At 36.9% G+C, this 27,129-nt stretch overlaps 3 protein-coding genes across 3 annotated transcripts; all 3 read left to right on the top strand.

Annotated features, from left to right (window-relative positions):
* The first annotated feature begins 409 nt into the window (after positions 1-409).
* On the top strand, positions 410-6,981 carry noc4l (nucleolar complex associated 4 homolog). Its single transcript, XM_065244132.2, has 15 exons — positions 410-621; positions 709-829; positions 944-1,050; positions 1,164-1,271; positions 1,362-1,511; positions 2,971-3,073; positions 3,167-3,201; positions 3,303-3,353; positions 4,847-4,958; positions 5,483-5,543; positions 5,645-5,755; positions 6,013-6,176; positions 6,324-6,406; positions 6,518-6,631; positions 6,746-6,981. The coding sequence occupies exons 1-15, from the start codon at positions 469-471 to the stop codon at positions 6,860-6,862; spliced, it is 1,590 nt and encodes a 529-aa protein (XP_065100204.1). The 5' UTR covers positions 410-468; the 3' UTR covers positions 6,863-6,981.
* Positions 6,982-7,352: 371 nt separating this feature from the next.
* phpt1 (phosphohistidine phosphatase 1) lies at positions 7,353-10,316 on the top strand. The gene is made up of 3 exons (XM_065244133.2): positions 7,353-7,594; positions 8,433-8,560; positions 8,635-10,316. The coding sequence occupies exons 1-3, from the start codon at positions 7,375-7,377 to the stop codon at positions 8,725-8,727; spliced, it is 441 nt and encodes a 146-aa protein (XP_065100205.1). The 5' UTR covers positions 7,353-7,374; the 3' UTR covers positions 8,728-10,316.
* Positions 10,317-12,673: 2,357 nt separating this feature from the next.
* Positions 12,674-26,382, top strand: mamdc4 (MAM domain containing 4; the record flags this gene model as incomplete). Its single annotated transcript, XM_065244134.2, has 26 exons — positions 12,674-12,779; positions 12,881-13,042; positions 13,284-13,409; positions 13,546-13,899; positions 14,092-14,247; positions 14,589-14,689; positions 14,783-14,938; positions 15,027-15,117; positions 15,200-15,313; positions 17,123-17,221; positions 17,319-17,456; positions 17,546-17,685; positions 17,797-17,899; positions 18,005-18,109; positions 18,200-18,334; positions 19,267-19,394; positions 20,341-20,554; positions 20,637-20,774; positions 23,081-23,205; positions 23,324-23,414; positions 23,785-23,934; positions 24,378-24,503; positions 24,658-24,782; positions 24,881-24,977; positions 25,501-25,692; positions 25,777-26,382. Coding segments are annotated over 26 exons (3,474 nt in total), but the record flags the coding sequence as incomplete, so codon positions are not given.
* Between the last annotated feature and the right edge of the window lie 747 nt (positions 26,383-27,129).

The following is a 27,129-nucleotide window of genomic DNA, read 5'->3' as shown; positions in this document are numbered from 1 at the left end:
ATGACTAGAATTTATGAATTCATTGTAATAGGCATTACATTTAAAAAATGATGAGTTTAGTGTAACAATAGAAAAATTAAGAGACAATACATTATTTCTATAAAATGTTAAATACAATTCAGTTTCTTGTATTTAACATTTTCCGTTGTTTTAGAAATCAAGCGGCTGCGCAGACCGATCGGCTCATGACTTCAAAGTACCGCAAGAGCGACATACAACAAACGCCAAATCTCGCGATATGTTGGGTTTAGGGTTAGGTATAGGTTTGAGTTGGATTATGGTAAACTAGCGTTTCTAGCCAGATGGGATACAACTACGGCACATATCCAGTGAAATATTCAGGTTTGGGGGTAGGATTAGGATAAAAACCGCACTCAAACTGGAGATTTCGGTGTAAAACAGTGACTGGCCACAAGGGGGCGCTTACGCTTGCACACGAACACTAAACGGCACTGTGGTGAAACAAACATGGCGCCGTCCAGGGATCGCAACGTGAAAAAAGGCGACGCAGGAGAAAACAGTCAAATTTCATATAAGAAAGCCATAAACACTAAATCAGAGCGTGTACTTCAAAACAGGAAACATGCCAACGACATATTCGACGTCATTGAGTATTTGGAAGTGCGTGTTTAGTTCATACTAATAGACGTGTGGTAAATTCAACAGGTTTTAATTGATTATTCTAATTTGTAATCTTTTTATTTGCAGTCAGATAAAGAGAAAGAAATCATTTGCGCCACCAATGCCTGCAGTAAGATCTTTTGTGAGTTGTTGGACAGAGGAGAGCTGTATGTCGGTCAGCTGCCTACAGAAGATGACCTGATGCATGGTGAGATCCCACTAATAGAACTTTAATGGTTCTATACATTTCCAGTAGAGACCATTGTAACGTTTATACTAGGCACAGCTGAACTTTTTTTTAAAGCAATTTTTTCCATGTCAGGTGGTCGCAGTGCTGACGAAAAGTATCACATGTTTATGAGACACAGATACAACAATTGTGTGGAACTTCTGCTTGAGAATATGGGTCACAATGATTTCCAGGTGAAGGTGAGTGAATTATGAAACAACAGCAGCCATAATTTACATTTATGCATTATTTTATCCAAAGCAACTTAAGTTCCACTTTTACACTGCTAACGCAATGCTCTGTCATTTTTTAGGAGAGTTCCCTTTGTGCAATAATGAAATTTGTAGCTGCGGAGGGCAAACATCCTCTTCAGAACCTGGACTGGAGTGAACATTACAGCTTTCCCAGAGAGCTCATACTGGTTGGTTGTTTTTATAACAGTAGATCTTGACCTGTTCTGATCACTGAATATGGAAATGATGCTATGTTTATTTGCCCCTCATGTGAACAGGCTTTGGTGGAGCATCTTCTCTCAGAGAAAGAGGACATGGCCCTCCTCATTTCCAGGTTTCAGGAATTTCTGGAGATGGATGATGTGCGGTATTACGTCATGAGTTCAGTACGAGACAACATTACCAGAGTCATGGAAAGAAACAAAGGGGTATGGAAATATTTTACAGTGCCAAATATTTCATATTAGCTTCATTTTTAAAGCAATTTTTAGCTTCATAAATAAACCTCCTTAAAAAATAATTTTCTGTATTTTTCTTTATCTTCAGTGTTGCTTTAGCTTAAATTAGGCCTGGGCAATATTGACCAAAATTTAAAAGTTTTTTTTATGAATGGCGATATATGAAAAATATCTTGGCTTTTTCTACAAAGTGGAAAAAATGTTTACATGCAACAAGTCAAAATCAGAATCATTTTTTTTTTAAAACAAAATATCAAAAATAGAAATCAAAGCTTTTCGTCCCTGTTTGATATGAAGATTTTGGTCCAAAATGCAATAAATCTATTTTGACTAATTTTAGTAAAAATGAGTGACAAAACCACTATTTTCTGTTACAATTTTTCACATCTTTAGGTTATAATAACATTAAAAATTCAAATCCATAATTTAATTGTCAAAGATATATTCTAAAAAACTGATTATTTTTTCCGCAAAATGCAATAAATCCATGACAAGTTTTTTTTTTTTAAATGCTTTAAATCTGTTGAATCAATATATAAATGTGCATTCATCTTTGCCATGTTATATTCATTTGACTGGTGGTATACACTGATTAAACATTAATGGCATTAATCAAAACACTTACTTTGTCATATTAAGAACACTGTCATTGCTGCTGTCATCCTTGGGACGTCATCGCTGAACTTTTTTGACCTCGATCAGCTGTAAAATGTTTTGTTCCTGCTCAATTTTCGCTAACTTCGAGTAAAATAATGGAAAGTTTAGCATAAGATCCCCTGGGGTCAATGTGTAAGCACGACAGAAGCTTGATGCTGTCTTGTTTGAACAAGCAACAGCCGACATTTTTTTGTCTCCCAAGTGCCTCTTACGTAAATTGTTAGATGTTGATGGCTTACGTTTCTTCCCCGCCACAGAAAACCACCACAGGTTTATCAGTGCCATCAAAAGTATTATTTTGTTTTTGTTTGTTTGTTGATCACGAAGTACAAAGTAGATGAGGAAAACTAGGTGTTCTGTCTAATCTCGTTTCCACCTGGAAAAATACCAAATATTACCAAAACCCGATATACCACCCAGCCCTAGCTTAAATGTGATGTTGCAGTACATAAGTACTGTTGACTCTCGATTCATATAATAAATTAAAGGCTGGTTCCATGATCTCTGAAAGCCAATGTTGACTTTTGAAATCACGCCCGTACCCCAATAGAATCTGGACCTTCTTTTGATAGACCCGCCCCACACATACGCAACCCAGGCAACGATGTCATTTAGTAGACACGCACCTTACTGCTGATTGGCTACAAGTGTGTTTTGGTAGTTGTCCCGACTCCCTTTTCAAAGCATTTTTCAGAAATTATGGACTCTGCCTTTAAGTGACTTAAGATAAAATTGTCTGCTTGATGTAAACCATATATTCCTGGTGTTTTAGGCTGTGGTTCCGATCTATCAAAACAATGTTTTCACCCTCCTCTCATCCATCAACATTCCAAGTCAAGCCACAGAGATGACCAACTTCCTTGTTAAACAAGAGAGTAAGTTTGAGTTTTAATGCGGTTGTGATGCTTTACACATCAGTTGAGGTATTTAAACGTTCACACACAACAATTTTCTATCATTGACTTCAGCAAAACATGAAGACTGGAAAGCTGCCAGATTAAAGGTGAGTGCATGCTCCTGTTGCTTAGGGTGTTTACATTAGCTTTATATGCTTTTGCTTGTGGTTATTGAGATTATAAATCTATGTTTCATTGTGTGTTATAGGAGCACAAGAGAGCCTATGAACAAATGTGGCTGGTGTTTCTTAAGTACAAGGTAAAACGCAGCTTCAGATAATAAAGTGCTTTATGAAGTTTTCAACTCACTTTCTAGGGATGGGTACCGACCTCGGTACTTTTATAGGCACCGACCGAATTGCGTCGGTACTTCCCAGTATCGATTCACATAAAATCAATCGGTGCTCAATTTCGGTACCTGAGAGAACATGTCAGCGCGCCGTGTGAGTCTGGTACGTAGCGAAAGCGTGTGCGCGCGCGCGAGAGAGATCGTGTGGTAAGTGACACCCCTTTGCAACTTGCTTAATGGCTAACAGAAAGCGATCTAACGTGTGGTTAAATTTCACAAAGGATGATGCCGACTATGCTACCTGTAATATTTGTAACAGTAAGTGCAAGGCAAGCAGTGGTAATACATCCAACCTGAGGAAGCACTTATTTAAACACAGTGTGTATTTAAAAGCACAGCTTATTAAGCTTATATAAAAGCTTATTAAGATGCGTTTTCGTCGATCGGATCACTAGTGGACGAGAGAGACAAATTCTGTTTACACCTGGGATTTAGCAACACCAGTCCGTCTCTTTTGTCCACTTTCGATCGCTTCTGTCCTGATTACTTTGAGTGGTGGTCCGTGGAGACTGCGGGGAAGTCCCTTTGCTTTCGTTTTAACGCAAGCTGGAGTAATGACAGGTTTAAATGGATGCGAACTAATACTATGGCGCTGCTTGTATTTTAAGTAAACATGCTGCACAGTGTTTTGTTCATGAATATGTTGGAGCTTTCTCAGATTTTTCAGCAAAATTAATGAAATAAGATCACAGAACTTTCACGCGATCGCGAAATGAAACTGCGGAGATCAGACGCTTTTAGTTTTATCAATGAAAGCCTAAAGACTGTGTGTTCACGCTAAAAGTCTGAAATGACGTAAAACTTTGTGCTCAGCCTCAGTACTTCAGATTAGATAAATAGGAGGACCAAATGCCAATGCTGGCCAGATTGGCAAAAAAGTATCTCTGTGTCCAGTCCTCTTCTACATCCTCAGAGCGAGTGTTCTCTACTGCTGTAGAGAACACTCGCTCTGTCATGGCTTTTACCTGAGAACGTTGACATGCTGATTTTTCTGAAAATCAACTGCTAGTATTGTTTTCTACATAAAAGTTTACTTTTATGTTGCTTTTAGGACGTTTATGTTCATTGATCATTTGTCTTACTTATATATTTTATTTATTTATTTTATTTATATGTAAGACATATGCCCTGGATGTTAGAGGGATGTTTTTTTTGTAAAGATTGTGTGTATTATTAAACATTTCGAAATAAATAACAAAATGTTGAAAATGAGAGGTTTGGGCTTATTATGTCCACTGAAAGTCACTTAAGTCAGAGCAAAGTACCGAAAAAGGTACCGCTGGGTACCGGTATCGAATTCCAGGTACCGGCATCGGAACCGGTACCGGTAAAAATGTGAAAGGTACCCAACCCTATCACTTTCTGCAGATGTGATATGTTATGTGATATAAATATTTCTGTAGTTACCTGGTAGCATGTACAAGAAAATCCTGGTTATCCTGCATGAATCTATAATGCCACAGATGAGTGATCCTACACTGATGATTGATTTTCTGACCGCCGCCTATGATGTTGGTGAGTGTTGTGTTTTAAATGTTGTCCCAAGTCTTATTATTAAAGGAAAACACCACCGTTTTTCAATATTTTACTATGTTCTTACCTCAACTAAGACAATTAATAAATTTCTATCTTTTTTCAATGCATGCACTTTTAATCGTTGTATAGCACCTCGTGAATGTGTTAGCATTTAGCCTAGCCCCATTCATTCCTATGGCTCCAAACAGGGATGCATTTAGAAGCCACCAAACACTTCCATGTTTTCCCTATTTAAATACTGTTACACGAGTAAGTATGATGGGACAAAATAAAACTTGTGTTTGGAGCCATAGGAATGAATGGGGCTAGGCTAAATGCTAACACATTTAAGATGCACTGTACAAAGGTTAAAAGTGCACACATTGAAAAAAGATGGGTGTGTATTCATTCATCTAAGTTGAGGTAAGAACATAGTAAAATATTGAAAAGCTGTGGTGTTTTCCTTTAACAGCTACATTATCACATAACTCAATATTGTATTCTACGTGCTGTGTTTTATCCAGGCGGAGCGATCAGTTTGTTGGCTCTGAATGGCTTATTTGTCCTCATACATGAACACAATTTGTAAGTATTTAATTATGAGCAGCACAGCATATGTATGTATCGGTATTCATTCATGTTTAAAGCACGACTCCTTGAGTTATTTCTTTTTTGTCATCATGTAGAGATTATCCAGATTTTTATAAGAAGCTGTACAATCTACTGGAGCCTACGCTTTTCCATGTTAAATACAGAGCACGCTTTTTTCATCTGGCCAACATCTTCCTCTCTTCATCGTAAGTTTACCATTTCTTTGTAATTGTTTTAAGAAAGCATTTAGAAATTGAAATCCCCCTGTGCTGAAAATCAAGTTTTTATTGTTGTTTATGTCTATGTGGTGTTTTTAATATGCTTTAAGACAAACTATATACGTTATGATGCTCAAAGATGAGTTTTAAATGATACAATTATCGACCACAGGGGGACTTTAAGATAATTCTGTAAGTATTAAATTATTCTTGTGCATATAAACACACGGACTGTACTTTTACAGACATCTGCCGGTATATCTTGTGGCAGCTTTTGTGAAGCGTCTGGCTCGTCTGGCCCTCACAGCGCCACCTACAGCTCTTCTAATCCTACTGCCTTTCATCTGCAACCTCATTCGTCGGCATCCCTCATGCAGAGTCCTCATTCACAGACCGAGCGCAGCTGAAGGTTTGTCTCTGTTTTATTTTAGAGGTGACGTCACAATGATTGCAACTTTGCATGTGGTCGTGTTTGGTGACCGATGTTTGGCCATGTCCCTCAACCTTACAAATAGGATTCCTCTGTTTACCTAGTAAAGTATTGTTACTGTTACAGAGCCATGTGATGACCCATACGTGATGGAGGAAGAGGATCCAGCTCAGTGTCATGCTCTGGAGAGCAGCCTATGGGAGATCCAGGTGAGAATGAAACATTTGTAGACCTGTCTGTTTGGTTTCATGCAAACAAACCCTAAGATAAGGGAGGCTGTTTGTGAAAATCGAAAACAATTTTTTGATCTGTTTTTGTAGACGCTGCAGAAGCATTATCATCCAGATGTGGCAAAGGCTGCTATGGTTATAAATGAGCCACTTCCAGAGGCCGAGGATGACATTAGTAAACTGCTGGAACTGTCTACATTTGAGGTACTTAGTATTTTTGTTACAAGAATTTATGATTTGTGGATTATGATTATAATATTTGGCAGGTTTTGTAGTTATAATAAAAACAAATATGCATTTCTTTATTTTCTTTGACAGCTAATGGAGAGAGAACTGAAGGCTAAACAGAAGACCGTGCCACTAGAGTTCGACACGGCCACAGAGCTCCTGAAGAGTTCACGAGAAGTTCTCGGCGTGCACTTTTCTCTAGACTAACCACCTGTTTTGCATATCATTTTTATGTTCATTTTATTTTTATTATATAAAAATATCTGTGCATGAGCTTTGGCAGTGCTGTAGCCTTTTTGAAGAAAATAAACATTGTTTGCACATGAGCATGTGTTTGAATGTGTTTAAGGCAGTACTAGTCCATTTCTTTACGATATTATAGCTGTAAAGATTATAACGTATAGTATTTTATTTATTTCTTTTTGAAGTGAGGTAAAATGTCTTAAAAATCTATAAAATATGTATGATTCTGTATTTGTAATGGGAAACCAACCTTCACCAGACCGGTAGATGTCACAAGCTAATGTCAACGCAACTAAACACTCCGTAGAAGAAAGGAAGCGATGGCTTCACGTGTAGCAGCGCAGATTGATCCATGTATGACATCAAAGTACCGCGAGAGCGTTTCAAAAGCTATGCTTTCGATTCGCTCTCGCAGTACTGTGATGTCATGTACTGATTTGTCTGCACAGCGCCACACTGCGTTGGACACGCCTTAAATGACAGGCTTCTTTTCTGTACTGAACTTCTCAATAGTCTTCTTGGGGTTTTTAAGTAACGCGTTTGCTAAAATGTCAGCCGAACGTCTCGCTAAAATCCCCGAGGTTGATATAGATGCGAATGGCGTGTTTAAATATGTCCTCATACGCGTGCACAGCAAAACTGACGACGAGTCACATGTGGATATTGTGAGAGGATACGCATGGGCCGAGTATCACGGTAAGAGCTAAGTTGTGCGTTTGAATGACTGACAGGTGAAAGAGAAATGTATGCACGATTTTTAGCGGGTGCCATACGTATACAATGAAATTTGGTAAATGTATATTTTAAAATTTACGCTGCAGTAGTTGCATGGTTTTGGCTCACAAACGTTCCCTGCAGTAAACAATATGTAGGAATCCTGTAGTAAACACAAGTGATTAAATAAAGCTATTCTAATTGTAATGGTTTCCATATAAATACCATTAAGTTAGCTGATTATCATTAAAACCATACTTTTTCCAGATTTAAAGGTGTCCAGATAACATCCCACCAATAACCCAACAAATTATCAGGAGAGACCAGTATGCATTAAAATCATTTAGAATCACTGTGATAGTTTCTATTGGCTCTTGTAGCAGAGAAGATAACAAAGCTTGAAAATGTGACTTTCATGACGTAATGTTCAGTGTATTCAGTTGTATATCTATAAAAGGAAACATTTCACAAGACTTTTTTTAAGTTGTCAAATACTTGGTGTCCCCAGAATACATATGTGAAGGTTTAGCTCAAAATATCATAAAGATAATTTATTATTGACACTTTGTAGGTATGAGCAAAAATGTGCACTTTTGGGGGTGTCCTTTAAAATGCAAGTGAGCTGATCTCTGCACTTAATGGCAGCGCTTTGGTAAGGGGCGGTATTATCCCCTTCTGACATCACAAGGGGAGCCAAATGTTAATTACCTATTTTTTCACATGCTTGCAGAGAATGGTTTACAAAAACTAAGTTACTGTGTTGATCTTTTTCACATTTACCACATCACAAAACCTTTATAACAGTTTGTTTTCTCCCAAGCTGATATATATGATCGTGTTTCTGGAGAACTGGAGAGAGCAGGTGGGGTGGACTGTGAATGTCTCGGAGGAGGACGAATCAAACATAACAGCGCTGAGAAAAAAATCCACGTCTACGGCTATTCCATGGTATACAGTCTATTCAGTGCATTTATGTGAATGACAATAATTTATACAGTAACTCATATATGTCTTTGTTTCAGGGCTTCGGAAGAGCAAAGCATGCCGTTTCCACTGAGAAAATAAAGGCTTGTTACCCAGACTACGAGGTCACTTGGGCAGATGAGGGGTATTAAGAAGTTGTTTCCAACTTGTCTGTCTTAACAGAGTAATGGACTGTTTCAGGTTGTGCCAAAGTTGGAAAAAAAAACATGGACATATTAACATGATTCAGATATGGATGAAAAAAGGCCAACTTTTCACATTAAAGCCGGAGGTCATTTTCTTTATTATTTTTGTATTAATTGGAACTTATTTCAACAAGGAAGAATTTACAGTGGGGAAATAAGTATTTAACACATCTGCATTTTTACTAGTAAGGAGATTTATTATGACTCAACTTGTATACTTAAATGTTCTGATTTCTATGAATTCAATATTTGGCTTGATAGCTACATCTGGTGGTAATTTTGTGTCAATAGCCCACTTAGAAATCCCCGTACTGTTAAAAATCTTGATGTGTCAAATATTTATTTACTTATTTTTGTGGTTATAAACGTAGCTATTTAATTTACCAAGATAGGAAATGATGCACTAAATAGGTTAGTGGGGAAGGTTATTTATTTTATGGTATACTATAAAACTATTATATAGCTAAAGGTGACATCCTGAAAAAGATGTTAACTCAAGGGAAGCAAGCACTCTACAGACCGTTTTATTATGCGGTCAGGTTAAATAAAGTCACAATACAACTTAAATGCACTTGAGTATAGTAAGAAAAAGGTGTCATTAAGGTTATTTATGGTGCTTAACTACTACGCATAAAAATCTTTTGTAAGATCCACCAGACATGATCCGGAGGTTGTAAACCTTGCTTACAAACTTAAGCTTGTCAGCATTGTTTCTTGAAAATCTCATTAAAATGTGTAATAATTTCTTTCCAGGTATAAAGAAATTATATTTGAATGTACTAAAAATATACTTAAATACCAGCAAGTATATTTTTAGTACATTAATATGTTTGTGCTAAATGATAAGGGATTCCCAGTTTCCAAGACAGGACAGGTGTGTTTATTTATAAATTATGCTAATGACTTAAATATCCTAAGGCCTAGTCCTGGTTTAAGCTAATCCCTTTCTGGGAAACCATCTCTAAGGGGTGGTTTCCCAGACAGGGATTAGCTTAAACCAGGACTAGGCCTTAGTTTAATTAGGAAATATAACTAGTTTTAACAAATATGCCTTCCTAAAAACATTACTTGTGTGCATTTTTAAGCAAAACAAAGAGCACTGATGTATTTTAAGATATGTCAATGCAAGTTTTTTATAGTTAAGACAGCTCTTTCATTTATTTTAGTCTAGGACTAGTCTAATCCCTGTCTGGGAAACCACCCCTAAAAAGTTATACACTTCAAAATTACAAATTAAAGGTATACTTTAACTTCAGTAGTACCTTAGTGCACAAATAAGTATACTAAATGTATTAAATATAATAAATGAATTAATAAAATATTACATTTGGCGACACCAGACAAGTTTTACTAAAGCATTTGTATAAACTACAGCATTTAAAGCGACAGTGTCAAATCAGCAAATTTTTCATTTAAGCCCTAAAAATGTCACAAAAGTAAACATTTGTATTACTTGAATGTAGGTTTTACTTGCACAAACCATAGAAATGCACTGCATTTGTTGAATAAATTATTTTTGTCTCTATTATTGCTAATCCTTGTTTCCTGTCGCTTCTGTTTTATCAGGGTAACCAGCGAACAAAACCCTAGCCGTGATTTACAATTTTGCTACAATCTTTTGATCAAAAGATCAGAATGCACAGTACTGTTAAATAGTTACATCTACAGATGTATCTGTTGTGGGCGCCAAGCCTTCTGCTTTATTCTGTAAACAGAGAATAGGTATTATACTAGGAATGATATGACAGTCGTCTTGGGGTTAAAATGTAAAGTCCAGGTGTTATCTTTATGTGGGATCGGGAGGAAGGAAGGCAGGTGAACTTAATAACTTTACATGTGGTGGGACGTAGCTTTTCTCACTGCAGACCGAGGCAAACTTTGTCACTTGGACACTCTTGATAGAGATTTAAATCATGGCTACACGACACTGGATTCTGTTTATGTGTTTTGTGCTGAATATCTGCCACTGTGGTGAGATGAAATCTTTGTTTTTTTTTTAAGTGTGTAGGTTGCTTTTGTATATACGGCATGCTGTCACAGTACAGCACAATATTCTTAAGTATCTTAAACTTGTTATCAATATTATTATTAATGAGCTTTAAGTTAAATAGGTATCATTCCAGTAGACAGATTTATGCGTTTTAGGGGCTGTTTCCCGGACAGGGATTAGCTTAATCCAGGACTAGGCCTTAGTTTAATTAGGAAATATAACTAGTTTTAACAAACATGCCTGACTAAAAACATTACCTGTGTGCATTTTGAGGCAAAACAAAGGGCACTGATGTATTTTAAGTAATGTCAGTGCAATATTTTTTCAGTTTGGACAGCTCTTAAAAATGTTTTAGTCTAGGACTAGTCTAATCCCTGTCCGGGAAACCGCCCCTTAATGTTTTAGTAAGAGACAGCAGACAATCAAATGTTGTGAGACTGATTTAGTGAATCATAAAGCATTTCTGCACAGTATAAAAAACGTTCTTGTGCGTGGAAATGAAGGCTGATATCTGACATTTGTGTTTCGGTGACCTTTGACTGTGTTATTGCCACTTCGGCATTTGATTACTAAATAGACCTTTGTGACAACCTAAACGGAGATTTATAAAATCTTGACCCAGATGAAGCCTAAACCGAGACTAAACTGTTAACCTCTGAGAGTGAATAGTATAAATTCAACTTTTATTGGCCTACATTAGATCTGTTTGTGTAGGCTACCATATATAATTTACATACATTATCATACAAATACATGCATAAATATATATATATATATATATATATATATATATGTGTCTTAGGCCACCATGCCAGAATTAGATTAGTTGTTTCTGCAATGTTATAGTGATTATATATATTTGTTTCTCAGTCTCTTTAATAGAATACTATACATCCAGAAAATACAGAAAATGTGTATATAGTATTAAAAAGTAGATAAAAAATGTAAACTGATGTGCTTTTAGGGTAAATTCCCTTTCCACTTGAGCAATAGCAGAAAACTCCAGGATCTCTTAAACCTAAATAAAATTAAATCCTAATTTCTATTTTTAAAGAAATTATTCTTTTTACTTCATTCTGCTCAAAAACGCTCAAGATGTGTTTAGTGCCAAGAGAGGTCACACGATACACAGACAATGCCTAAAGAAGACATTACTTTTTTTCCTGTATTTTCTGTTTGTATCTTAATAAAATAGATAAAAAATATGGATGGACATTAAATATATATATACATATACATTAAATATATATATATGGGCTGGGCATACATTAATCTAATAATTTTTTGCATAATATATGAGTTTAAATATTTATAAATTTGAGTTTTTAAATATTATGTATATTTAAACACACACACACACACACACACACAAACACACACACACACACACACACACACAAACACACACACACACACAAACACACACAAACACACACACACATATACATTTAAGAAATGTTTTATTTAAATATCATTTTTTTATTTATATATAATTTAGAATATATAAAAATATAAATATATATATACACATGTAAATGTTTCTTAAATACATACATGAATGTGTGTGTATTTATATTTACATAATAATTACACACAGCACAAACTCATATGTTTTATATATATATATATATATATATATATATATATATATATATATATATCCCCAAGCCAAATTTCCCTTTGTTTTTTGTTGAAGACGATGTTGTTCACCATGTTTTTGCATTGTAGTTGTAAATCTAGGTTATATTTATGCACTTCAGTGTTATATAATAAATAATTAGTTTATAGAATTTAATAAAATTTGGTTAATTGCTACAAATGCTCTCATTTTGTCTCTGTAATCCTATAGTAATATAATTTTTTATTGATTTCATGTATAAAACGTTACATTAAACGTTATGTATTACTCCAGCCGTCACCTTTGGGCGTGTTGCCTGCATCATTCCACTAGAGAATAAATGTGACTTTGTTTGCGAATGCAGTGACTGCAGCGATGAGCAGGACTGTGGTAAGATTCTCAAATTTTTTACTTTATATACCGCACAACATCATCTGTATGTTATTTATCTTCCTATACTTCTCTTGCTTTTATGTTTGGGTTGAAACCAGGTTACAAAGGACCGGAATATGTGTGTGATTTTGAGCATGAGGGAATGTGTGGATGGACTGCCGGGTCGGATGAAGGTGGGTACGTGTGGCAGAGACAGCAGAGAGGAAAGACTCTTCCTGACAGCGGCCCGTCTTCTGACTACACCACAGGCACCTCAACAGGTACAGCAGAAATATACTTACATTACATTTGTATTTATGCATTTGACAGATGCTTGTCAAATAAAAATACTTTTTAATCATTGCATGTTCCTTCGGACTCAAACCCATGATGACCTTTGCATTGCAATGCAATGCTAAACTAATAGAGATACAGAAAATAAATAAATGAATAAAATCCTAAACCAATTTATTTCAAACTTTATATAAGTGTCTCTTATCATGTAATGCTTTTCCCCCAAAGGATGGTTTATGGGAGTGACTGCCATATCTTCAAACTCTCCCAGGACTGCTGTGCTTGTGTCCCCCAAGATGAAACATTCATCCCCCACCTGTCGCATTCGGATCGGATACTTCATCTGGGATGCAGGTCTACCTATCCATTAGTTATGAAATGCACAAATTGAATGCATGTCGTTTTATGATGTCAAATAAAAAATTAGTTAAATAAAAGCTGATTGGAGGCAACCCTATGCTGTATAATTTACTGTGTTTGTATGTTGCAGGTCACACAGGCCTCGGTGACGCTCCTCTATGGGCAACGCTGTGGAACGCTGATGGTAAGGAGGCTGTGGTTTGGAGACCTGAAGGCTCCAGTGTCCGTGGCTGGAGGGAGGACACTATCTACTTGGGACGTATTCCAGGTTCTTTCCAAATCCAGATTCATTCCAGACGCAAAGAGGGAAAGCAAGGAGATGTGTCCATCGATCAGTTGGAATTTTTGGACTGTGCCCTGCCAACTGAAAGTGGATCATGCAGTTCTGGTTTTATGAAGTGTAAGCAGGGCGGATGTGTGGAGGATTATAAGGTGTGTGACAGTACAGACGACTGTGGTGATGGAATAGATGAAGAAAATTGTGGTAAGAAAACTGTGGCCTATAATGTATTCTTCATGGAAAATGTAATTACATAGAGTTTTATGCATACCAAAAATCTCCAAACCCTTCATTGGCCATCTATACTACAGTGGGGCTTAATGTATTATGCCAAAACTAGCCAGACCTTAAACCATTTTTCTCCTTTTTTGGTTTCTACTTATTTACAATGCACAGAGAAGTACATGAGCTGTAACTTCGAGGATGGCCTTTGTGGGTGGGACCTAAGAACAATATCATCCCTGCCATGGATAAGGACCAATCAGATGAATATATCATTGTCTGAACCTCTTAAAGGACCTGGGAGAGACCATTCAGTAAATACAGTAGCAGGTAAAGACAACATGTTATGATGATAAATTGAATGTGACATGAAATCAGAATTGATGTTTTGTGGGTTTTTGTACATATGTATTAGTTGGTTAAATATTGCGTTATTAATGCGAAGGTCATGGGTTCGATTCCCAGGGAGCACACATACTAGAAAAAAATGTAAAAGTATGTTTAAATTCATCCAGCTAGCACCAATGTTTGACCAGTGAGTGTTTGACTGAGAATATTCTTTCTTCTAATATTATCTAGACCCCAGTAAATAAAAACAAAATATGTGTACACAAAAAAAAGATGACTCAAAACTTCTGCAGATTAAAAATTGATAATTTATTGCTCTTCAGGTCATTTCTTGTACGTAACCAAGCCGGATGCATTAACGAGTGATTGGGCATCTTTTCAAAGTCCTCCCCTGGCACCAACCAATGACACGCATCCTTGTCGGGTATGTATTTTGAACCATGTGTCATGCATAAAATTGGATTTCAAATAGTTTTGTAAAATGACAAAAACATGAAACTTTACATTGTGATTCCAGATGGTAATGTACACACATCAGTTTGGCCGTGTGTCCGGTGGGCTGTCCGTGTTGGTGGCGGAGAAAAAGATTTACCCCGTGTGGAAGCGTGGAGGTTCTCTTGGGGATCTCTGGGTGAAGGCAGAGGTGGAACTTGTAGTCAACAGCACATTCCAGGTACATTTTTTTTTATATTTTGCTGCAGTCATAATACGGTTACATCTAATTTATCACTTTCCTGTTTCTATGTCTTTCATTCCCATAGATTATGTTTGTGGCTGCCATACGAGACCAGGATTATGGAGGAATTGCTATTGATGACATTGTGTTGTCTCCTGAATGCCGCTTGACCAATGGTATCTTCAACTCTCTGTGATTTTATGTTCAACTTTAATTTGTAATTGCAATTACATTGAGTCTCTTTTTTCCTGCATGTAGAGTCAATGCCAAAGCCAGATTTTCCAAAGTCTCCCCCTCCTCCCTGCACAGAGGACAGCAAAATCTGTGACTTTGCTATAGATTGCTCGAATGGAGAAGATGAAGCTCAGTGTGGTGAGGAAAGTTTGTGTTATGAACTTATGTTCACTGTGTGTGCATGATTGATATCTGAAGTGGTTAAATATCAAAATTTTGCCTATTTGGTACTATTAAGTGTTTTGTGACCGGATTATCAAAGCCCCGTTTTCATTGCCCTGATGCCGTAAAACTTTTTTGTCAGCATAAAACACCTAAATGATTTCCTTTCCTAAATATTTAATAGCGTATTTGGGTGATTCTCACGAAATTAAACATTTTGATAAAAAAAAGTTAATGCAAAGTAAGAGTATCAAAATAAGAAGCATACAGTTACAAACATCTCTTACAAATAATTTTGTTGTTTTTTTCCACATTTAAGGGGAATTTTTTCAGTACCGCAACGTGTCCATGGCTGGATTTGGGTTATTTGACATGGAAATATTTCGAATTAAAAAAATCTAAAAAATAAAAAGCTTCAGTGAATGTTATACTATAAACATTTACATCAAAGAAACATGTGGTATTTGGTGATCATTGGTAAATGTAGAGAGAATAATAAGGAATATAAATGTGTCCAAGAACAATTTTCTCATCCTCTGCAACAATGTTCAATCATTGTTTAAACCCTCAAGAAACTAATTTTTTTTTTAAATAGTTGGAAGGGACATAATTGACTGTGACACCCAAGATGGCTACCAGATAAGAGTTATAATACATAATACATAATTTTGTTTGTAATAGTACCTAGACAAATTTTTAGTTTTCATTACCGAAAAACATGAGTTTGTAATGCATATATTTAATGTAAAATCATGTAGCAGTAATGATAATTTTTGATAATGATAATATAAAAATGTAAATAATTCTATAGGAAATATGTTTTAAATCCTCTAAAAATAATGGTTATAGTAAATTCAGACCTTAATCTTATATGTGCAAAAAAAAATTGGCTTCAAGGGCTTTTTAAAAAATCTGATGCTGTACACCTTCTAAGTCTGGATTTCGTGAGAATCGCCTATTTGATAACTTGTTTTACTTCAAAAATATTTCTTTTTCATCTGTTTTAAAGTTTTATCAGTAGTATTTTACAAAGTTATTGTTATTGGACCTTCATTTGGTCATTTTCTTTTAATGGCACATAAAACGTATCTGTCCACTTTCAGGTATATTGTAGCATGGTGCAGAATAATCAAATTATTATAAAATGTATTTCTCCTTTAGTACGTAGTTATTTAGATCAATTTTTATTTTAAAATGATCTATTTACATTTTTATAATTTTTTTATAATTAATTACTTTTTTCTTCAACTTCAAAACCCCAGTTTGGGAAACCCTGCCATAATGTATTGAGTAATACATGCTTTTCTTTATTTTATTTCTAGTGAATAATCTTATTATTGTACACTCTAAAATGTTATGTCTATGTTATTTTCAGCATCGGATCAAAAAGGAATGAAACCACTGGGTTGTAATTTAACCTATACTGGATTATTTCAACCAAAATGCTGGGTTGTTGGGCTGGGTTACTAACCCAACGCTGGGTTAAAAACAACTTTTTTACAACGTTTGCAGAGTGTAGTAAAATAATGCTACCATATAAAATACAAACATACTGTGATACATCACAGAGGCAGTATATCATGATTTTTTTGCATACAAATTTCCTTATCATTTCTTTCTTTGTTGTTATATTAATTTAATTGTTTTTGGATAAAATATGACTTGGTAGAGTGACTGCATTCAATACTTGCTTTCCACTCATGCATAGAAAGAATTTTATATTTTGCGATGCTTCTTTAAAACCTCACAAACATATTAAAGCCAATGTTAATGATGTTTACATAGGGGACTTCTCATATGAAAACGGCAGCTCTGGTTGGACAGATACCAGCATAGGAAGTCAGGCCTGGGATCTAAACCTCAAGTATAATGACTCAAGGAATGGTAAAGAAACCTTTTACTATATTCCATTATGATGAAAATTAAATAATGCCCATGTAACTGTAATCAGTTGCTTTTTATATGCACATTATTTATTTAGAGACCTTCCTGTTTGTGACTTACGCTCCTGGGCAGCAGCTAACAGAAGCCCAAACTCGTACTCCCTTCCTGGGCCCATCGGGTCCATCATGCACCCTTCAGTTCTCCTATAGTCTTACTGGCAGTAATCCACACATAGGTACAACATCTCCTCCATCACTCCTGTCTCTGTTGGTCATCATGATACTCTGTATCCTGACACTATGGGTTGTGTCTGTCATTCGGCAGGTGAGCTGTCAGTGTATGTTGTAGACAGTGTGTTGGGGACTCAGCCTGTTCTGTGGGAAGTTGCGGGGAGGACCAATGAGACGGCAGGGATTTGGCTAAAACAGGAAGTTTATGTTGGAGCCAGGGAACACCGTTTTCAGGTAGGTTACTCCAAGCCTGATGTCAAGACTATTCTTCCTTACAACATGATTATTGGCTATCTAGTCTGCATGCAATTTTAGTATGTCAGTCTGTATTTTCTCCGTTCTCAGTTGGAGTTGAGGGCTCGCGCTGAAAAGCTCAGCTCGTGTTCGCAGATCGCAGTGAAGGACGTTCACTATGTCAACTGTTATCGTGACTTTATTCCCTCTAGTGGTTAGTGGATATCATTTTTAAACATCATTTCACGTCTTCATGATCGTTGTTTTTTTTATTCTTTAAAGCATCTCTATGTATTATCACATACTTGCCTTCTAACAGATCTGTCGTGCAATTTTGAGATGAATTTGTGCGGGTGGTACCAGGACCAAACAGATAATTATGACTGGAGTCTCATCAGTGGAATGGATCATACCATCTATGACGGTTTGAATGCTTTAGTTTTATAAAGAATTATGCTAGCAGTTTCCTACATACATTCACGTCTATGATGCATTTTTGGGTTCTCTATCTCAGGTAAAAGTCTGGTTGTGGACATGTGGAACAGTACTCTGCGAGGTCTTTATGGGCGTCTTCTTTCTGTTAGACAAGAGGCCATCAAAACTGAACATTGCCTCTCCTTCTTCTACAAACTTTATGGACCAGACACAGGTGGCTAATTCCTAGCTTTAAAAATATAAAAAAGTGACACTGGTTGTAAAATTCAGGCTAAAGTTTCATAATCTAATTATGGGATTAGGAGTATCAAAGATTGATTTTAATTATAGATTTCACATAGATTTAGACATGACCTTACTTAGTTAATATTAAAGATATCAAGGTTATTTATTCACAGAATGTCCTTTACATTATGTAGGATGATTTTATGTACAAAAAAAAAAACATTTCAGATTTGTTTTCACAGACATGGGCACAAATATCACAGGCTAATTTATAAAAGTTATGAATTTTTCTTTTTTTCACACTACTTACAAAGATAGGCAGATGTTTGTGCTTTTTCCCATACAATTGAAGGAAGTTGTGACCAGTGGTTGTGTCTTTATGTATCAAAAGCTATATCCCAATTTTCCAAGTCCAGTGGCGGCCGGTGACTTCTTTTTTCGAGGGCGCTCGATGCAAAGTTCGTCACAACATGTATGTAGCCCGTCATGTGTGTGGTTTGTAATTTCAAAATATGTGTTCTGCGCTTCGAGAGATTGTGTGTGCATCACATGTCTTGCCAAAATAAGTTCCTGTGCAGACGGGTCAAAAGGGTTTATGATGAAAGAGACGCTCGTAATCAGAGTTTGCTGTTAAGGGAGTGTCTTGCTTGTATTTTGTTAACGTGAGCGTCTCTTTTATCATAAACGGTTTTGACGCATGTGCAGCAGGCACTTATTTTAACAAAACACGTGATGCACATGGTTCACATGACGCAACAAACACTTATTTTGAAAAACACATGCAACACACATGACACTCCGAACACTCATTTGGAATTTGCGCCCCTCGGATGAGCAGTCACGAGCCGCCACCCAAGTCGTTTAAATAAGTTGATTCATCCATTGTTATTATTTGTCTTAAAATGTATTTCTCTTTCCTAGGTGATCTCGCTGTAAAGTTGTTATTTCCGGATGGCACAGAAGACCTGCTATGGATGCGCAGTGGTGCTCATGGCAATGTCTGGCATGAGGGTCACTGCATTGTGCCTCCTCAGCTCACTGCCTTCCAGGTGCTACCAACATCTGTTTACCAATTATGACCGTGGCCCACAAAATGAGTCATAAGGGTCCATTTTGTTATGTATTTTGAATACATAATGTTTTCATCGTATGGTCTGTTAGGATAGGAGAATATTTGGTCGAGATGAAACTATTAAAAAATCTGGAATCAGAGGGTCCAAAAAATCTCGCCTTTAAAGTTGTCCAAATTAAATCCTTAGCAACACATATCACAAATTATTACGTTTTTTTATATGTATTTGTTGTAGGAAATTTACAAAATATCTTTATGAATCATGATCTTTACTCAATATCCTAATGATTTTTGGCTTCGAAAATTTATAATTTTGACCCATACAATGTATTGTTGGCTGTTGCTACAAATATACCCTTATGACTTATGACTGGTTTTGTGGTTCAGGGTCACAATTTAGCTCAATATATCATTTCAGCCTCAACAATGCAATGTGTGCACCTGCAATAGTCGCATTGCAATACATGGAGAGCATTTCTTTTTTTAAAAGGAAAACTATTTGGATGTCTTTGCCAGATTTACACTGTATGAGAATGGATTCAAAGGACAGAGAGAAATATCACAGATACAGTAACATTTAACCTTGTGACATGGTGATACCAATGATACCAAGACATGGTGAAACCAATTACTAAGTGACCCTGGACCACAAAACCAGTCATAAGGGTCAGCTCATTGTATAAAATTGAGATTTATATATTATGAAAGCTGAATAAATAAGCTTTGATGTATGGTTTGTAAGGATAGGACAATATTTGGTTGAGATACAACTATTTGAAAATCTGAGGGTACAAAAAAATCTAAATATTGAGAAAAACGCCTTTAAAGTTGTGCAAAGGAAGTTTCCCCACCAATATCATGCAGGCCTAAAGACAATTTATGTTTTATTGTTACATTCAACTTACAAACTTCTCTCTGTGCAGCTGGTTTTTGAGTCCATACGCTCTGGTTTTGATGGTCAGCTGGCTATAGACGACGTGGCTTTTGTGACAGGGTTGTGTTCTTTGCCAACCATGTGCTCATTTGAGAGTCAAACCTGTGGCTACACCAGTTCTGGAAGACTCAGATGGGTCCACCAGAATCATGCATCAACTGGAACCGGCCCAGAGATCGATCACAGCCTGGAGACATATAAGGGTAGGAGAAATATTCTCTGAATTATGTAAATGAATCACTTTAATTACATGAATGAATAATAAATTTATTGTTTTCTGGTCAGGTTTCTATATGTTGGCACACAGTGGTGTGGATGTTCTTCCGCAGGGCAGTGAGATGACTTTGACCTCACCTGAGCGCATAGGTTTAGGTCACACTGAATGTGTACACTTCTGGTACCACACAGGAGGAGAGAATCCAGGCATGACACAACACATATATAATGACTCTAAAGTGAATATTAAAGTAGGGATGCACCGATAAATGCACTAAAAATACGTGGCCGATAATTATTCTGAATTGCACAACCGATATTATTCACAGCTATTTCATGTACTACGGCTTTTGATCAGTAAGTCCTTATCGATCTGAAATCACTGGAACTGTGGATTCACATCAGATGCGAGTTTAACGATTTGCGCGAGTAGATTACATACAAAGTCAATGCAAAGACGTGATTAGACGCGTCCTCACATGGGGTGATGCGAATGACGCGATATGAGCGGCACATTTGCCGCGAAAACACGCGCTATTTGCCTTAAACGCGTCTTCGGCCAAGTTGAAAATATTCAACTTGAGCGAAAAATTTGCATGACACGAAGTTGAATCCCGCGAGTAATCTAGAGTGAGTAACACGATGCCACGCATTTGGTGTGTACGTAGCATAACTGTGGGTTCACACCAGATGCGAGTTCAACGTTTTGCGCGAGTAGATTACATACAAAGTCAATGCAAAGACGCGATTAGACGTGTCCTCACATGGGGTAATGCGAATGATGCGATATGAACGGCACATTTGCCGCGAAAACACGCACTATTTGCCTTAAACGCGTCTTCGGCCAAGTTGAAAATATTCAACTCGAGCGAGAAATTCGCATGACACGAAGTTAAATCCCGCGAGTAATCTAGAGTGAGTAACACGATGCCACGCATTTGGTGTACGTAGCATAACTGTGGGTTCACACCAGATGCGAGTTCAACGATTTGCGTGAGTAGATTACATACAAAGTCAATGCAAAGATGCAATTAGATGTGTTCTCGCGTGGGGCGATGCGAATGACGTGATATGGGCGGCGAGTTTTCCACAAAAACATGCGCTATTCGCCTCAAACGCATCTTTGCCCAAGTTGAAAATATTCAACTCGAGCGAAAAATTTGCATGACACGAAGTTAAATCTCGCGAGTAATCTAGAGTGAGTAAACACGATGCCACGCATTTGGTGTGTGCGTAGCATAACTGTGTTCACACCAGATGCGAGTTCAACGATTTGCGCGAGTAGATTACATACAAAGTCAATGCAAAGACGCGATTAGACGCGTCCTTACATGGGGTGATGCGAATGACGCAATATGAGCGGCACGTTTGCCACAAACGCACTATTTGCCTTAAACGCGTCTTCGGCCAAGTTGAAGATATTCAACTCGAGCAAAAAAATTCACATGACACAAAGTTAAATCCCGCGAGTAATCTAGAGTGAGTAACGCGATGCCACGCATTTGGTGTGTATGTAGCATAACTGTGGGTTCACACCAGATGCGAGTTCAACGATTTGCGTGAGTAGATTACATACAAAGTCAATGCAAAGACACGATTAGACGCGTCCTCACATGGGGTGATGCGAATGACGCGATATGAGTGGCACGTTTGCCGCGATAACACGCACTATTTGCCTTAAACGCGTCTTCGGCCAATTTGAAAATATTCAACTCGAGCTAAAAATTTGCATGTCAGGAAGTTAAATCTTGCGAGTAATCTAGAGTGAGTAACGTAATTCCACGCATTTGGTGTGTACGTAGCACAACTGTGGGTTCAAACCAGATGCGAGTTCAACGATTTGCGCGAGTAGATTACATACAAAGTCAATGCAAAGACACAATTAGACACGTCCTCGCGAATGACACTATATGGGCGGCGCGTTTGCCGCTAAAACATGCGCTATTCGCCTCAAACGCATCTCCGCCCAAGTTGAAAATATTCAACTCGAGCGAAAAATAAGCATGATACGAAGTTAAATCCCAAGTGTAATCTAGAGTGAGTGTGTACGTAGCATAATTGTGCGACTCGTTTAAAACATGCATTTGAAAAAGCAACACTCATAATCAAACATAATCATTATACATATTCTTTATTATCATGAAAATACCATTAAAGGTTTAAAGAACAGCATTATAAATATATCCTTAAGCCATTTCCTGAAGCTGCGTGTCATAGCTGCGTGTGTATGGTTCTTCGTCTGCAGCGCATATTGAGTTTCTGCACAAGAGCGCCCTCTGGCTTTTGGATGTAGCATCATTTCATTGTAATTCATTGAGAAGAGCATCATCGGCCGATATATCGGTGCACCCCTATATTAAAGATATCAAGGTTATATTTTTGCAGAAAGTTCTTTACACTGTTTTTATGTAAAAAAAATCCTTTTTGCCTTTTTAAATGGTATTTGAAAACATGTATATACACAACTATGAATATACATAGAAAATTATTCATTTCCATACTTTCCTTCACAGGCACACTAAATGTGTATGTGAAACCGTCCAAGGGAAACAGAATCATGTTGTTTTCCAGCATTATCGGGCAGGGGGATACATGGCGTCACGGCCAAGGCAATATCACTTTAAATGGGAACTGGCAGGTAGGCTGCACATTATAAAGGTCACTGGCACTCGCCCTGACTTGTAGAGCTATGGTACTGATGTGAATGTTGCCATGGTAACAGCATGTAAATGGGTTTGTGTGTGTTGGCAATGTAGCTTCAATTTGAGGTGGTGGGAGGAGGCGGACTAGACACTTTTATCGCCATCGATGACATCACATACTCGACACACAGCTGTCCAACAGCAGGTATGAATTATGCATTTACGTTTACATTTATGCATTTGGCAGACTTACAGTGCATTACAAGGTATACATTTTTGATCAGTATGTGTGTTCACTGGGTTCGAACCCATGACCTTTTGTGCTACTAATACGCAATGCTTTACAACTGAGCTATACAGAAGCACATATTAAGTCAAAACAAAATTATTTCGTAATAGTTCATCAATTGTAACATGACTTATAATACAGAGCTGCCTTAACACAGCCATATAGTCTCCATTTAATTACTGATAGATAAAATCAAGTGTTGTTTTACAAGTTACGCAATGCACCTTTAAACGGTTAGGTTTGTTTTTTGTGACTTTTTGATGTTTTATGTGTCTGTGCATTACAGACAGCGTCTGTGATTTCGAAAGAGGTCAATGTGGTTGGTCCAACACTCAGAACTCAACTGTGGATTGGTTAGATTGGGAGTTGACCAATATGCAAGCTGAGATGATCTACAGTACACCACCATATGATCACACATCAAATACAGATGAAGGTGATCTATGCAGGTTTTAACAAAACTACATGTGACCCAGTAGCTGAAAACGTAGCTATAAAGTCATTTTTTTGTGTGTGATTTACTGTTTTTTAGATAAAATTATCCTATATAATGTAAAGACAATTCTGTGAAAATATATCATTGATATATTTAATATTGACTGCGTAAGATCATGTCAAAGATTAAAATCAGTTGGTGAAATCAAACTTTGATGACCTAAACTCATAATGTAATTACATTTATTCATTTAGCAGATGGTTTATCCAAAAATTAATTAGATTAGGTTAGGAGACTTTAGCCTGACACGGACACATATTCCTTATGCTGATGAGGAACTAATAGCTAAACAGTAAATAATATTCATCACCAACCACGAAACATGCAAAACTAACATTCATTTAGAGGAAGTTGGTTTATTTTGGTCTCCTTTTTGACTTCAGGGTACTTCATGTTCCTTCCCAACTCCGAGCGTGACACTGCTATGCAGAATGCTTGGCTGCTGAGTCCTCATCTGGCAAAAACCAAAGCAACCTGTCTGAGCTTTTGGGTTTATCAGCCAACAATGTGTAAGCCTTTTTTTATATATTACATTATTAACTGTTCAGTTCTACATAATTTAGTACCAATTTGCTCAATTTGTCTCATTGGATAAAAATGTCCAGTAAATGCATGGATGTAAATATAATGTAACTTTATGATAATTGTTAATATTCTCAAAAGATGACAGTAAACTCATTGTGTGGAGACTGTCTGAAGACACCAGACAGGAATTGCTGACCCTGGATGAGGGTGGTGGAAGCTGGAAATATTTCAGTGTAAACATCACCTCAGACACCGAGTACCAGGTGATCACTTACATAGAAAATGTATTCAACTTTATTCTGCATTCTTATAGAGGACTAAGTGTGTGTTTACTGATTGTATGTGGTTTAATGGGATGCAGATTGTATTTGAGGGATTTAAAGGAGAGAAAGGTGTACTGGCCCTGGATGACATTCAGTACATGGTTGAAGCAAAGTGTGGTGAAAAGACAGACCCAAGTAAGAAACATGCAATTTTTTTGTGTACTGGCATTGAAAAGTGTACAAAAATGCTTATATACATGAAGATGTGAACAATATTTGAAAGTAAAGGAATAATATAATCTACATTTCCTACTCTGTCAGAAAAAATTGTCCCAAGCTGTCACTGGGGCAGTACCCTTTTAAAAAGGTCCTAATATGTACTATTTAGGTACAGATATGTATATATTTGGTACCAAATGTGTACCTTTGAGGTTCCTGTATTTAGTCTTTGGTACCAATAAGTACCTCTGAAGTACTAAAATGAACATTTAGGTGCCATGGGTGCCTTTTTTTGGACTATTTATTCTGACAGTGTAATCCGAATACAAAAACAAACTTGCAACTTGATTGTTACATTCTGAAAAGCGCTTAGATTACAGTTATTTTATGAAAACATGGTAACTTACTGCTTAATGCAGTAAAATGCAAAAATAAAGTATGGACTGTGTTCTTAAATCAAATCTTTTAAGTGTTAACTACAGCATTTTTATCATTTTAGCCTCACCATCTTCCGGCAACACTGGAGCAATAGTGGCATCAGTCATAGTTGTAATTCTTCTCTTGGTCATTCTCTCTGGCTTGCTGTTGTTCTACCTAAAAGCCAAACAGAGAGCAGATGCTTTACCGGCCTCAAACCCATCTGATATCACGTTCATTGGCTTTGGCAATGACCTGTATGAAACAGATCAGTGTAAGAACTTTACTGTCATTTTGTCATATTTTTTATCAGAATTAGTTGGAAATCGAATAATAATTATCTTTTTTTTGTTTGTAGGAACCTGTGGCAGCTGAGAATACAGTAGCATAAGAGACCTTGTTTATGTGATTGTGCCACTTACTGGCACCATTCGGGCAAAACGGGCAACATCACAGCAGAAGAACTGCTTGTGTCGCCATGGCAGGACTAGCCCGGTCATTCAGTCAGCATAATGCCTTTCTGTAGGTTTCTATTAATGGATTTATGATTAATAATAGTATTTCAGAAGTATAGTGGAAGGCTAAGTAGTCTTATCCAAATTTGTTTAGAGTCTAATTTAATATATGATAAGGAATACATAGGGAAAGTACAGATACTGAGCAAGCAATGAACAGTGTTTGTGATGTTAGACATCTGTAATGTATTTTGGTGTAAGTTTACTAAGGCAGATTTGACCAGTGTATGATTTGTCAAAAGTTTTCTCTACTGCAGAATTGCATAGTTTTTAAAAAAGAGTGCACTACATCTTTAAGGGTACAATGTACTGTGTTGTTTATTTTGTAAAAGGTGACAATTAACTATGTGATGTCCAATTCATAATGATGACAAGGTTTGAGAAAGTCAACAATTTTATGTTGTGACTGAGATAACAGTGTTTCCATATGCATATTTAAAAATGTACAAATAAATAGCGAATTTATTATTTAAATGAGTCTCTTCTTTAATTAATTATTAAACGTCATGATGCATTTATAATTAAATATAATGTATTATTCTTATATCTGCTTATATTTCGTTTTGCCTATTTTATCAATAAAAATATATTAGGAGAAGTAGTAATGCAGACAGACGCTAAACCAAAATTGTGTGACGACGTCTCTTAGCAACGGTGATGTCTCCACGGCAACATCCTGACAAGATCCGTCTGTCGGAAAGCTCTGCCAGCAAAATCCACGCAACGTAAACAACAGTCATATAGAACATGCTTTAAGTCTCAAAAATAAATACGTATAATAAAATTGTTAGAGAGACCACATATAGTCCTGTTTCTGAATGACTTTGGAAGCGCGAGACGATGCATAAACGCGTGAGGGACGACAGACACGACACGAGCGCGTGACAGATCTGCAGTGAAAGTGATGCTCTGCGACTAAACTCTTGAGTATTAATCCGTGCAGTTTGTATTGTACAAGACCTGTGAAATACCGAAGAGTTGCAATTTATCGCTGGGATGGAGCCCGGTGTGCTTATATTCTTACTGTACGTCATGATAGCGCACGAGCTGGTTTGTGGACTTATGCAGTATAGAAGACAAGCAGCAAAGCCACATAAACGACTAATGTGGCGCTCCAGGTAAGGTGTGTGGTTGGGACTTTTCCTAGATAACGCACAACACTTTTTTAGAGATGTTGACAGATATACTTGTTGCAC

The sequence above is a fragment of the Paramisgurnus dabryanus genome, chromosome 18, assembly GCF_030506205.2.
Source record: "Paramisgurnus dabryanus chromosome 18, PD_genome_1.1, whole genome shotgun sequence".
NCBI lineage: Eukaryota > Metazoa > Chordata > Actinopteri > Cypriniformes > Cobitidae > Paramisgurnus > Paramisgurnus dabryanus.
Note: the sequence above shows the minus strand (reverse complement) of the source record. Positions and strands in the feature narration are given on the sequence as shown.